General features: G+C 54.0%; 2 protein-coding genes across 2 annotated transcripts; one reads left to right on the top strand and one right to left on the bottom strand.

Moving 5' to 3' along the window:
- Window positions 1–1,201: 1,201 nt before the first annotated feature.
- On the bottom strand, window positions 1,202–9,790 carry PRAM1 (PML-RARA regulated adaptor molecule 1). The gene is made up of 10 exons (XM_039696821.1): window positions 8,647–9,790; window positions 6,318–6,999; window positions 4,750–4,822; window positions 4,278–4,390; window positions 3,916–3,970; window positions 3,537–3,630; window positions 3,078–3,240; window positions 2,493–2,526; window positions 1,886–1,920; window positions 1,202–1,445 (listed from the first exon to the last, which is right to left on the bottom strand). The coding sequence occupies exons 1-10, from the start codon at window positions 8,647–8,649 to the stop codon at window positions 1,441–1,443; spliced, it is 1,257 nt and encodes a 418-aa protein (XP_039552755.1). The 5' UTR covers window positions 8,650–9,790; the 3' UTR covers window positions 1,202–1,440.
- Window positions 9,574–12,015, top strand: LOC120496366 (DNA polymerase epsilon subunit 4-like). Its single transcript, XM_039696739.1, has 4 exons — window positions 9,574–10,035; window positions 10,851–10,935; window positions 11,219–11,260; window positions 11,587–12,015. The coding sequence occupies exons 1-4, from the start codon at window positions 9,574–9,576 to the stop codon at window positions 11,598–11,600; spliced, it is 603 nt and encodes a 200-aa protein (XP_039552673.1). The 3' UTR covers window positions 11,601–12,015.
- Window positions 12,016–13,761: the final 1,746 nt, after the last annotated feature.

Genomic DNA, 13,761 nt, shown 5'->3' with positions numbered 1-13,761 from the left:
AACCTGCCTTGAGGTGGTTTTCTTGGGCAGGTGCCCTTGCTTTTGGGGCTGTGCCTGTCTGGGACCCTTACTGGCACCAGGGTTTGCCCCCTGCCCCATTCCATCCCCCCATTCCCATCACCATCCCAGCCAGGCTCACCAGGTCTGTCAGCTCCAGCGCCCGCAGCAGGAACCCCAGGAGGCATCCAGTGACCACCGACAGCATCGAGAGAGTCAAGAGGCCATTTTTGTACCAGAAAGCCCGAACCCACTTCCAGAGGCGCAGGAGCGCCGTGGCCAGCGAGTGCAGCACAGCTCTTCTGACCCACTCCCACATGGTCGTCCTCAGCCGCCCAGATGGTGCCCCTGGGAGCAGCTCCCAGCCCCACTCATGGCCACGGGCCCCGCGGTGCCAGTGGACCCCTGCTCTGTGCCAGCAGCTGAGTGTGCTGGTGGTTAATCCCCAGAACCAAAAGCTTCAGGGGTATTTGGGAGCCTTTCCCATAATGGAAAGTGACGTCTTCAACTGGTTAATCTGGGCTTGGCATCCCGCCGTGAGGTCCTGAACCCTCCCAGTTTAACCCTCCAGCCCCTGGGATGGGGGCCAGTGTGCAGACTGAGAGCAGGGACTCGCCCCAGAACTTCTCACTGTTCCTGACCCAAAAGCATCCACCAAAAAGTGGATCCTGCCACCAGATCTGGATCCTGCACTAGATTTGTGCTCCCCACTGGCTGTGAGTGCACCCCAATCCTGTCCCCATCTCTGAGGGCTTCATGAAGGCAGGGTCTGCAAAGGGAAACTTTCTCAGTGAATGAGAGAACTTCCCATGGCATCTGCAGACACAGCCCGAGGCACCAACAGGTGATGCTGAAAGCTCCCACACAAATATCTGCCCCAATGGATCCAACCTCCTGCCAGCTCTCCAGGGAAGCTGCCCCAAGGCCAGGAGATGCTGCTGGAGCACCTGGTCCATAATTAATTTAGATATTTTAGAGTATTTCTCTGTCCACTTTGCCTCTGGTTCAGGCCAGGAGTGCCACTGGGGCCAGAGTGTGGTGCAGAACAAAAGGCTGAAGATGCTCTGGGAATGGGAAAATATTAAAACCTTTATGGGCCTGATTTTATCACTCTCTCCCCACACCCCCACCACCCCCCCCCAAAAAAAAAAAAAGGGCCATAAAACCCTCTTGAATCATTGCTGTATTTTACACAGACAAAACAGAGCTGCAGTTACAGTGTGACTTGAGGATCTGGGGCCCCGAGGGACAGGATCTGTGCGGCACCACACGCTGAGCAGCCTTGCTGCTGTTCTGTTCTGGCAGGAACAAGGTGGTTTTGCAGCCTGTCTCAGAGGAAGCTCCTTCACAAAAGGAGCCTGGTGTCGGGTGCTGCTCATGTTTCAGCCCTTGGAAAGGTTTCTGTGGTGCTGCTTGTGCCTTTGGGACCTCAGCATGGTTGACTCAGCCTGCCAGAATTAGGTAAAGTGTGTGCTTGTGAGCAGAGCTGAAACACAGTGTCTCTATTCAGCTCCATCTTCAGAGCCACCTCCAGCCAGGGATGGAGGCTGCATGTCAGGAGAGAGCAACTGCTTGGGAAAGGGAAGTCTGAGTTGTCTGGGGAATCAGGGACACCTCAAAGGACATTGAAGGGGCCCTGGGGCTGGCAGCAAGTGGAGGGAGCAACCTGAGAACAGGGTGCAGAGAAGTCCAAATAATTGGAAACAGAGGAACACGAAGACTTTTAGGGAACTGTGAGTAAGTAAAGGATACCTCAGGGAGAGGAAGAGGAATTACACAAAGGGAAGAGAGAGAGGGAAGGCTGCAAAACAGCAAAGGGTCAGGAGGAGGGGAATCCTGGTGCTTGGTGTGCTGGTGAAGGAGTACGGCAGCAGTTCTGTGCACCTACCATAAATCTCAACGTCATCATAGATGTCAGTGTCCCTGCAAGGACAAAGATGGGGTGCTGTGGGCAGTGTCGTGTCCCAAGTTCCACCACCTCCCAACCCCAAGGCAATGGCCAGCTCCTGCTGCCATGTTTGTCTCAGCTCCTCCTGAGCTGTCTGTGGACTCTGCTGTCCACCTGCAGCCCCGTTTCCCCCTCCCAGTGCTGTGCTCCCCCTGCATGGCTGGGACCATCTGGAGTGGGGTTAAGATGACTCTGGCCCCTCTCAGGATGTGGCCTCATCCCAGGCTACCAGGAGCTCCAGACCCAGCTCTGCAGAGGGCTGTACCCTCACCCTGTCCCAGCAGCAGCCTCTGAGCAGTGTCTGGCAGGTCCCACACGAGGGACCACAGCCTGGGGAGTGCTTCCAGTGTCCCAGTGACAGAATCTCTCCTGACACCAGAAATGGCAGATTCCACTCCAGGGGAACCTGCTGGTGTTAGGCTTATGGTCACAGCCTGAGCTGGGTAATTTTGAGTTGTCAGCCAGGACTAGTTTGGTACTGGCCACTCATGGAGCAGTTGTTGCAGCTCATGGAGTGGAGATGAAGGGGCTGGGAAAGGGTACTCACAGAGGCAGCATCACAGCCCGGGGCACGTAGCCATCTGCAACAGAGTGAAGAAAAACATGTCAGGCTGTGCTGGGAACCAGGGCATGAGAGGGAATCACCCCAGCACCGGCCCCTGCCCAGGGTTTAGCAGCACCTCATGTTCCCAGAAAGAGCTGGGACAAGGAGGAATCCAGCTCTGGGCAGCCCAGCTGGACCCTTAGGAAGAACCTGCTCTGGGCAGTGCCAGGAAGGAGCCTGTCAGGCTGAATGGCAGCTGGCAGGGAAGAGTGCAGAAGCTTTTTACCAGCTGAGGGATCTGCAGCCCATTCCACCTGGAGGCTTTGAGGACTGCAAAAGCTTTTTAGCAAAGGGAAAGGACAAGCCCAGCTCCCAGAAATGCTGCTGCTGAGTGGAAGGAAGAGCAGGACATTTGTGCAGAGAAAAGTGGGAACCTTCTCAGGGTAGCACGGTACCTGTCAGATCGCTCTGACAGGTGGAGGAGATCTGTCAGGAGGTCTGTCAGGGGATGTTTGCACGAAGAAGCTTCTTCCCAAAACTGTGCTGTGCTCCCTGCTGTGGGCGAGCCCCATCCCCCTCCAGACTTACACCTCCTCTGGCTGTTCCGGCAGAGGATTTGCTCCTGATTTGTAAACTGAATGACATCAAGGATTTCTCCCGGTCTCAGTGGCAGGTTCTTCGCTCCACCCCTCTTCTCTGTTGCTGCAGGGTCGACCATCATCTGAGTCAGGACATTGATGCTGCCTTCGAACTGAAACACAAACAGCAGTGCCCGGGGGGAGTTGAGTCAGGCCGGTCTGACCACTCTCCCTCCTTGAAAAAAACAGATTCCTCTGTGGCCAAATGGTCTGTGGGACTGGTCTGATCTGGGGGAATGGGGCAGGTGTGACCTGGGGGAACAAGGCAGGCTGTGATCTGGGTATCACTGGTCCCTGTGGAGCACAGCTCCTTTCTGCCATTGCACTGCACCCTTCCCAGAAGGGGAGAAGAAGCTCAAAGGGAAAGGTGATCACTCAGGTGATCACCTTGAATCAAGGTGCTGCTCACCTTGAATTTCTTCTGAAACTCCCTGTCCATCTTCTCTTCTTTCTTGCATGTCTTGAGTGTCATGGTCTTCATCTTCTGGGAGACCTGGGATTCTCTGCAGCCATTGAAAGCCATGGGAAGGTTCAGATGACCCTGCCCCATGCTCTGCTCCCTCCCATCCCCTTCTCCCTGCTGGCTGCTCCCCATTGCATTTCCCTGTGCCAGCCCTGGGGCTGTGGAAGCTCTCAGGGCAAGGTGTACAGCCCGCAGCTTGTGCTCTTCACCACAGACCTTCCTATTGCAAACCCAGCAGAGACCATTAAAGCAGCAGCTTTGTCAGAGCAGCAAGGAGCCCTGGCCATCTTGGGACCCTTAGAAAGAGTAAAAAAAGACCCATTACCTCTGTGTAACTGCCAGCAAGGTAACCCTGTTGGAGGCTTGGCCAGCATTTCCACCTGTAAAACCAAACCCCAGCAGAGGCGCTGCCATGAGGCTGCTGTGAGGAGTAAACACTTGCCAAACCAGGACACAAAGAGCAGCAAGAGCTCTCTCCTGCTGAGACCAAATCCTGAGTTTGCCCCCAGGTGTGGGGGGATCAGGGTGTGCCCTGTGCCCATTTACAAGAGGAACCCACTGCCCTCCTGTGTGGGGGAGCAGCAGGCTTAGCACAGGCTGTGCCACTGCCCACGGCTCACTGGGGCCTCGCAGCTCTCAGAGCTGCAGGTCTCACCCCAAACTGACCCAAGCCCCTCCTGTACTCACCTCCTCTGGGGCAGGGATACACTGGCAGCTGGCACACAGAAGGCAGCAGAAGGCCTGGTCTTCTCCTGGCCAGCTCAACAGGCTCAACATCATCGTATATCTCATCTTCATCCCTGTCGTGAGGCAGAGCACGGTTAGGAGGCGTTGGGGGCTGAGGGCAGAATCGGGGCTGCCAGGAGGAGGCTGGGCTGGCCATGGACTGGCCCTGGCTCTGGGCCAGAGCTGGACAGCAGCACCGTGCCCTGTGCCAGCAGCTCCTCACAAGGTGGATGTTGACAGGCAGCAGGGTGCAATGGCCACAGTGAGGTAACACAGTCCCAAGGGATGGCTGCACTTCACACTGTGAGAGCTGCTTCCACACCCTGCCTCCAGCAGCAGGCGGGAAAACCCAAACATCCTCTTGCTGTCACATCTTGTGCCCTTCCCAGTGGCTTGGCACAGCCTGGAATAGCAGTGCTGCCTCAGTCCTTACCCCGTGCCACTTGGAGCATCCTGCAGTGGGAACCGTGCAGGCACTGATGCAGCACAGCCTGGTTGCAGGTGACCTGTGACAAACAGCAGAACAGGAGGGAGCAGGGAGGGATTATTTCATATTTTCTCCTCAGCACTATCAGCCACCCTGAGGTCAGAGCCACTCTGGGCTGGATTTAGTGCAGGGGGAAGTGGGGAGATAAAACTGACTACACATCTTGATAGAGCAAGAAGTTTTTTACTCCATAGCCCATCCAGGGATTTTCTTCCAGCACACTGGTGCACAGCTCATCAGATTCCTCACTGAGGACCCTGAATATGTATTTTCCCATTTGTATATTTCTTATGCTACTTTCTTCCTGGACAAATTATGGAAGGACAGGGGAAGAGGCCAAAATAGGTATCATGAATATGGAAAACCCCTAAATTTCAGATATGTACCAGAATCAGGGCAAATCCTAGATATGTCTACGTGCTCAGGAGCATCATCAGTCACAACATAGTGCTGCCCCTTTTAGGATTGTCAGCATGACCACATCCCTGCTGACACGCCCTTATTTGTATCACAAGCCCTGTCTCCAGCCTGGTCAAGCAGACCAACCAAGAATGGGCACAAAGCCCTCAGTACATCATCAAATCTCTGCTGGTTTATGGTACCAAGTAATACACAATCAGATACTTGGCCCTAAAAGTCATAAGATTGCCCTTAAAATTAACAAAAATTATCAAATCAAGGCAAGGTGTGATTCTAGATGTTGCAGCTTGCCTCAGGACCCATGAGACAAAGAAATACTTGTAGCCAGTCATGTGAGAATCTCCCAGCACAATAGCGTGGCCAGCCCTGATGACACCTCGTAATTATAACATAGACCAGTTTGATTTTTCAGTTCTCTTAAGGAAAGGAAGGGAAGTCTACTCTCATGGTTAGAGAAACTGAGCAAGAAATGGTATTTGAAACAGCTTTCATCATCTGTAGCGTGGATTAGCAGAACAGCAACTGTGGGAAACCACCACAGCAGCGTGGCTCTGGAAGGCCTCTGTGGAGCGTGGCGGGGCAGTGTCTGACTGGCACCTCCCTGACTGCTCATGCCCATCGCCCCCAGGCCTGCCCCTGGCACCTCTGTGAAGAGTCTGGCCCCATTTTCTCCCTATTAGGTAGCTGTGAGCAGTAAAGTCTCCCCCTCTTCCCTCTCCTCCCAGCTGAACAAGCCTGGGTCTCAGCCCTTCTTTCTCCACGTGCTCCAGTCCCCGGCTATCTTGGGCTCACTCCAATTTGGCAATATCTCTCATGTTACTTACTCCAACCTTACTTCCTACAAACACTCCAGAGATGGAAACTTGTGCCCAGCCAGGGACAGGGCACTTTGTTTCATCACCTGCCCTCCTTCTCTCTCATTCTCATCCTCATGCTGTTGCCTATAACAGCCCCTTTGGTAATACAAGCCCCACCTCTCCATAAGCCTTCCCAGTATTTCCATCTCCCAAGAGCTGCAGGCTCTAACTGGGGAGATTTTCCTTCCTGAATGAGCAGAGGCCTTTCCTGAGGGACTTTCCTGTGCCTGGCCATACCCAGCTGAGCACTCCTTGGTGGTTCTGTGGCAGGAGAGATGGATGTCCCAGGATGTGCAGCTGCTCTGAACTTTGCCAAATCCACATCAGGAGGGCGCCGGGGCTTGCCTGGCTTCACTCCCAGTGCCCTGACATGTGGCAAAGGCTTCCTCCGGGGCAGAGCTGGGTGCTCCATCCTTTGGGGGCTTCCCACAGCAAGCAGGGGCGCTGCGGCAGCTGCGCCTTTGGCAAGAACCACTGGAGCCCCCTTGTCTTTGGCAGCTGGCCGTGTCTGCTGGGCTGGCTTCCTGTGGGGAGGATCAGAGCTGGCTTCCACCTTCTTGTTCAACACATCTCCTGCTGGCTTTGCACGCACTGGGTGGAAGTTGGCACCTGGAGCTGTCCCCTTCTTCCGACACACCACCAGCGCCGGGGTCTCGCAGGCGGAATGAGGTGAGTGCTGTCCCAAACTCTGGCCTGTACTGTGAGGTGGAGAGGCCCTGCTGCAGTCCCTCCTGCTCCAGGGGCCCTCCTGAGGAGGCTCACCCTTGGAGGCCGTGGCAGAGGTCTGTCCTGGCTCTGGTCCATGAGAGGCTGCAGGGTGACTCTCTGGCCAGCCACCCACTTTGGGAGGCTCTTTCCTGGTCTGTTGGAACTTTGCCCGAAGGTGCCTCACCACGGCGTCTCTCCCCTCCAGAGGCATCTGCAACCATTAAGAAAAACAGTTCCAGTTAAAACACCATGGAGGAAAATGAGTCAAAATTCACCCTGGGGAATGTGGTATTCCTTCAACATAGTCTGACACTAAGTCTTCTCCACAAAACTAGGATTTTGCTCAAAAAGGTCCTGAATATATCTGAGTAAACAACATGGGGCTGCACCAAACTGGGACCAGCTTACCCCACCATGAGGGCATCCAGGAGACCTTTCATGGAGTCTTTTGGTCTGATCCACCCTCTGTCCACTACCAAGGACCATCAGATCAGAGGGACTAGGTGGTAGTAGCAAAGCTCCTGAAGGCAGAATCTGAGATCCAGAGATTTCCCAGAGCTCAGATGGGAGCAACCTGCCTTGCCCTTGTCCTGTTTTCCATGATGAGTTGGTGGGGGAGACTGCACAGGGCCATTGGGTCCCTCCCTGGAGGAGAAGTGGGGATGGCACTGCTGAGACTCATTCCACCAATGCCCCTGTGCAGAAAAAACAAGGCCAAGAGGCAGCAGACTGCCCTACTTTTCTGACATGTGTCTTTCCTGTGTGGTTCACACTGTGCACACACGAAGCAGGACACATCTGCTCCAGCACACAGCTGCCTTCAACTTCCTTAGTGACCGAAATTGACCCTTCTTTAGAGCCTCCAGAGAAACGCTGCCTGGAGGAGGCTGTGAACGGCTCTTGGAAGAAGACTGCCATGTTGGAGCTATGGCACAAAGCTACGGGATGGGGCTACATTTTTCCTAATCTTCTGAGATGGACCTTGTGAGAGGGGAGGGATCACCTTACCCTCCCCATCTTTCTCTTACACCCCTGTCCCCAGACCACAGTCTCCCTTTGCACCACAGCTGGCTGCTTCGCTGGAGCTGTGTGCCTTGATTTTGGAGTTTTTATCCTTCAGGGATCTCAGTTTGGGTTTTTGATTGCATAATTTTTATTTTCACAAGGGAAAGGCTGATATGGAGAGAAGCTGATGCAATATTTTTAGACACAACTGATCAAAGACACAGACTTACAAAAGTGCAAATTCCCCAGGCAAACACCCCAGTTTTCCTGGTAAACCTCCAAATGCAGCAGTTGGTATAGCAGTGCTGAAGCAGCATGAATGTGCCATTTCCTGTATACCATCACTGGGGCTTTCACTCAGATTAGTGAAAAAAGCAATGTTTTCCAGATTCCCAAACATGCCGTTGGGATTTTTGACACCTGAATTATTTGGTGGTTTGTAATGATCAGTTTTGGGCCTGTTCCATGAGCTGGGACTTGCTCAGAGCCCTTGGATGTACAGCATTGCCATCACTGTGATCAGTTCCAGCTTTTCCAATCCATTTTGTGCGGGTGGAGGCTCTCCTGGACTCAGTGGGAGTGTGGCCTCCTCCTTTCACAGACGTTTGTATTCAGCGCAAGTTCACTCAGAAAATCTTCCTCCGAGCCCAGAAACTGGTCAGAGGTCTTTGAAGCTCCATCCAGCTCAGATGTACAGGAGGACTTTGGAGTAGTACTCACTACAGGAGTAGTGAGGGTGTTGGCCACATGCAGCCCCTCACAAGGACATCCCCAAAACCCTTCCAACCAGGACATATGGCTCGCAGTGTCCCATCCCCATGTCCACTATAGCCCAGGTCTGGTTCTTACTCACCATCTTCCATCAGTGGATGCTTTCCTGTGTGCTCACGTCCTTGCTGAAGACACCCGAAGCATTCTGGACAAGCCTCTCTGAGGTGTCCTCCCTTGAAACCAGCAGCTCTTTCCTAACAGCGGGCGAGGAGCTGTGTGCAGTGCCAGGAAGTTGCTTTTGCCTGATGAGACCCGGTGAGACCACACAAGGAGGAGGAGAAAGAGGAGGAGGAGCAGCTCTTGGTACACTGCTGGTTTGGCTCGGCAGCTGTTTGACACTTGCAGCCCACTAAGCCCTGCTGGCCCTAAGAGGAGAGCCCCAGTTTGGGAACTGACTGCAGGATGTGAGGACATAGGAGCAGGAGGGTGGGCAATGTCCTTGTGCGGTGGTGGCTCAGGATTCCTCTGCAGGTCACGTCTCAAAGCTGCCCAGGATTTGCAGGGCAGGGAGGTGCAGAGGGTGCACAGCTGAGCTCTGTGGGAGCACAGAAAAGCTGGGTGAGGCCCTGTGGCTTCTTGGAATTAGTCTCTTCATGTGGGACATGAGCTTCACTGAAGAGCCTAACTCCTCTGGGAAGCAAGGGGAAGCTGTGCATGGCAGGGCGTTGTGTTGGGCCATCAGTGTCTAACTGTCCTGTGTCACTGTTTACTGCCTCTGAGGCAGGAATGGTTTGGCAGTCGAGCCAAGCCCTGGCAGGGGTGCTCTGGCCAGCTGGTTGGTGCTGGTGTCCCTGCTCCACGATCTGCGTCCCTGCAGCCCTTTGGGACAGTGTCCCACCAGCAGTGCCCGAGGTGGCTCCTGCCTGCAGATGGTTTAAGGGTAAGACAGGGTTTGAGGACATGGGCAAGGCTGGGGCAGGCACCTGACGGCCAAGGGAGGTGGTCCCGGGGGTCCTGCGGAGGGTGGTGGGTGCGCTGGGGGCATTGGAGGGCTCCTCACCGGCTGGAGATGGGCTGCAGAGCGGCTGCGGGGAGGCCCCACGGGCAGCGGACTCTGGGGCACAGCACGGGCAGACAGCAGGGACGGCCACCCCGCACCAGCCCCACGTCCCTGTCTGCGGAGAGGGCGGCCCGAGAGCCGCGCTGGGGCACTGAGGGCATCTGTGGGGAGCAGCGGGACGGGGCTGAGGGGGCCGTGTTAGGGGACGCGGTGAAGGCGAGGATGAGGGGCCGTGTTCGGCGATGGGCCGAAGGGGAAGCTGAGGCCTGCAGGCGGGAGGAGGGGCCGGGCTGGGGCCGTCAGCCCGGCCGGGATGCAGCGAGGCCCCGCCGCGCCCGGCCCGGGCCGCAGGGCCCGGGCGCGGCCCGCCTGGCGCGGCTGCCGCTGGCGCGGGTGAAGGCGCTGGTGAAGGCGGACCCGGACGTCACCCTGGCCAGCCAGGAGGCCGTGTTCGTGCTGGCGCGGGCCACGGTGAGGGGCGGCCCCGCGGGCCCTGGGCCCGGAACGCTGCGGGGACGCTGCTCGGTCTTGCCCAGGAGGTTTTTCCTTCTCTCACGGACCCGCGGGGCGGTTGCCGCCGGCCCGAGCTGGGGAAGGGTCTGGAGCTCCAGGAGCGGCTGAGGGAGCTGGAAAGGGGCTCAGGCTGAGAAAAGGAGGCTCAGGGGGCTCTTGTGGCTCTGCAAATCTCCTGCCAGGAGGGGACAGCCGCGGGGATTGGTCCCTTCCCCCAGGCAAGAAGGCACAGGACGAGAAGTGGCCTCAGGCTGCACCAGGGGAGGTTTAGGATATTGGGAAAATTCCTTCATGTAGAGAGTTGTCAGGCTCTGGCACAGGCTCCCCTGGGCAGTCAGCATCTCCTGAACTGTGCAAAAAAATGTAGTGCTTGGGGACATGGGGTGGAGATGAGTGTGGAGCTGGTGCTGGGCTGATGCTTGGACACAATGATCTTAGAGGTATTTCTCCACCTGAAGGTTTTCATGATTCTTCTCTTGAGCACAGGACACCTTTCCCCCTTCAGAAGGTGCCCTGGGAGCCCCTGGTGTGGAGTGGGTCTCCCAGAGAATGTGGGTTTCGAGGAACCCACATTCCCAGCTTTCTCCCTCACTGCTTGTCCTGTGCAGCACTGTCCAGCCATTTCCTTTGGTACTTTCAGACCTGTTTACTAGGAAGGGGTAATGTTAGAATGAAGATTCTGATCTAATCCTGAAGTCTTGTAGGACCTTTCTTTTCGTCAGGGCATTCTCTCTCTCATCTCCTATGTGAACCTGTCCTGTTTTGCCTTGCAGGAGCTGTTTGTTGAAACCATAGCCAAAGATGCTTATGTGTATGCCCAGCAAGGAAAAAGGAAAACCCTGCAAAGAAAAGACCTGGGTATGGGAGCGTGTTCTTAGCAAAGGGTTGCTCCAATGGGGGATTTTTTCACCTGTCAGGAGGTACTGGAGTAATTATGGATTTATTATTTCCCTGAAGATGGGAGAGAAAAACTTCTACTGAAGTTTCTACTAATTTCTACTAATAATTTCACACACTATCTCCAAAACAAATAGATGTCTTTGAAATTGGTCACTGTGCTCTATGTAATTTCAAATGCTGCAGTTTGAAACAGATGCAAATATGGTTTATCTATTTTAATTGTTCACAATTTGCTTTTCAGATAATGCCATTGAAGCTATTGATGAATTTGCTTTTTTGGAAGGTGAGTTTCTACTTGATTTCAGTGTTGTGTGTAATAACCTACCTAGGAGAGAAAGAACTGAATCATTTGCAAAGCTCTCTGTTTCCACATCCTCAGTAATTCCTAGTGTGGCTTGCAGTGCCCCTGTGAGCTCTGGAATGGCTCAGCTGGACCCTGAGGCACGTGCAGTAGCTTGGTTTTTTTGCTAGATTTGGTTTTACTTGTGTGTGATTCACTTAAGCTTTAAAGTTACTGCATTTTCTTTTGCCAGTTTGTAAACAAGATTTGTTTGTTCACAGAACTGCACTTCTGATTCTTGAGACTATAATGTGATTTTTCATTTTCAGGTACTTTGGACTGAGCTGGACAGAGACAGAGCTCTCTGGGGAGACTGCAGGGTTGGTGTGAGACGGAAAACAGGATGCTGAGAGTTCAAAAAGAATTCCTAGAATTGAGACACTGAAATTGAGACGTCAGCCATGATATTTTGTATAAAGTTGAAGTTGTTGTAAGTTCTTTATTTAAAATGCATATTTTTTCATAACTATTTTGTATGTCCCTTCCCATGTGGCTGCAGTGCAGCTCTCTGCTCTGGCCAGGTTACACAGCAGTTACTCCCAGCTGCAGTCCCAGCCTCTCTCTGCAGCACCACGGAGCTGTGAACAGACAGTGGCTTGGCTCAGGTGCCCAGGCACAAGGAATTTTTTTAATGGAAATGTGGATTTTGTTAATATGTTTGTCTCTTAACACAATTAAATTGTTGTTGTTGTTGTTGAGCAGCTGTGCTGATTCCTGTTCTGGGCTGGGGTTCCTGTAGCCTGGTGGGAAATGGTGTGGTTTTGATAGGATGCCTTCTCTAGCATTTTGGTTTTGCTAATTGTTTCCTCAAGGCATCCATTCCAGAGAAACCCAGCTGTCCTCCAGGAGCGGGGGACGAGCTCCAGGGGAGCTCAGCTTGGCCCAAGGGCTGTGCAGCTTCTCTGAGTGTCTGTGACTGTTGCAGTTCTAATTGTAGGGAAAAACCTCCAGCCCAACCCCCTGAACTCATTGGAATGCCAGGGGAGTGTCCATGCTGCTGTCACTGTTCTCTTGTGTGCTCTCACTCCTGAGTCTGGCAAAACATTTTCCCTGGGACCTGGATCTGTTCCCTGCCCTGTGCCCTGGAGGAGCTGGTGCAGAGACCCTGAGTTCTTGGTGAGGAGCTGAGTCCATCCTGTGCTCAGGAACTGCCACCAGCCATGGCTGAGAGCCCCTGGCAGCACACGGGCACCAGCACTGCCTCTGCTGCTGCCAGGGCTCTGGTGACTGGAGCTTTTCCACTTTAGAGCTTTCCTACCTGGAGTTAACAGCAGAACTGTGTGGCTGTTAACTGTGGGGGACGTGCTGCCATCACTGCTGTGACATGTCCTTCTGTGTTCCCAATGTTGTCCAAGTGCCAGCTCTGACTCCACTTGGTCTGGATTGTCCCCATTGAATGGGATGAAGGAGGATGAAGGATGCATGTTCTTTCAAATTAAGGTATTTGAGAGTGGTTCCCAGTCACCACAAACTTAAATTAGTTTGGAAGTGGTGGTAAGAACAAGGACTCCCCAAAGGAGCTTCCCCAGGCTGTCGGCAAATCCAGTGGCTCTCAAGAAACACTTTGAAGTTTTCTAAGAGCCTGATCATGCTGGGAGCACAATCCTGATCATGTGGGAGAAATGCTCATTTCCCAGGGCCGAGGTGTTTGTTGAGATCACAGTCAGGGGACATTTGCCAGGATATGTGAGCCTGTTTGGCTCAAAGCTGTTCACCTTGTCACCTGCCAGGGAGGGCAGGTATGAGTGTCAGAGGTACTGGAGGCTTTCCTGTGCCTCCCAGGGTGCAGCATTGCAGGAGCCATGAGCTGTGGTTTTCCTCACAGGGCTCTTGCAGGCTCCCATCTTTGCCAGTAAGTTCCTTTTCCCTTCTTGGTCCTGGCACTGCTTTGGCCTCTGGCTGGGAGAGCAGGGGCTGTGGTGTGGGGCTGGGTGGCTCTGCTCACAGATGATGCTGCTGTGGTTGCTGTGTGCTTTCCACAATGAACAGCACAGAGGGGTGTCTGCACTTGGCAGGCAGCGTGGGGCTTGTGCCAGAAGCTGCTGTGCAGGAATCTGGGGGTTTAGTGCCCATGAGCTCCTTTGTGCTGAGGGAGGGGACGCCTTTCACCCAGGTCTGCAGAAAGCTAGAAATAGAAGAGAGCAGATAAACAGTGAGAGAAACTGTGCCAGAGTGTTTTCCTGGAGTAACTAAACAGGGTGTTCAGCCCACCTGGCCAGGGTCAGATGTGTCATGTCCATCTCTAACAAAATCTCTTCTTTGTGCTGCAGCCGTTTAGTTCAGGATAGGAAGCTGGAGCTGTGCTGGGCACTCAGGGCCTCATCCCAGCTCAGGCAGAAAAGGTGGGGAATTATAACTGGGGTAATGCTGGGCCCGGTGGTTTGTGACTGCAGGGGCTGTCAGCAGAGTGGAGGAGCATGGAAGTCTGTTTGCAGAGAGGGGCT

Source organism: Passer montanus, unplaced genomic scaffold, assembly GCF_014805655.1.
Source record: "Passer montanus isolate IOZ18808 unplaced genomic scaffold, ASM1480565v1 scaffold114, whole genome shotgun sequence".
NCBI classification, from domain to species: domain Eukaryota; kingdom Metazoa; phylum Chordata; class Aves; order Passeriformes; family Passeridae; genus Passer; species Passer montanus.
The sequence above is the reverse complement of the archived record's forward strand: the minus strand, read 5'-3'. Positions and strand labels throughout refer to the sequence as shown.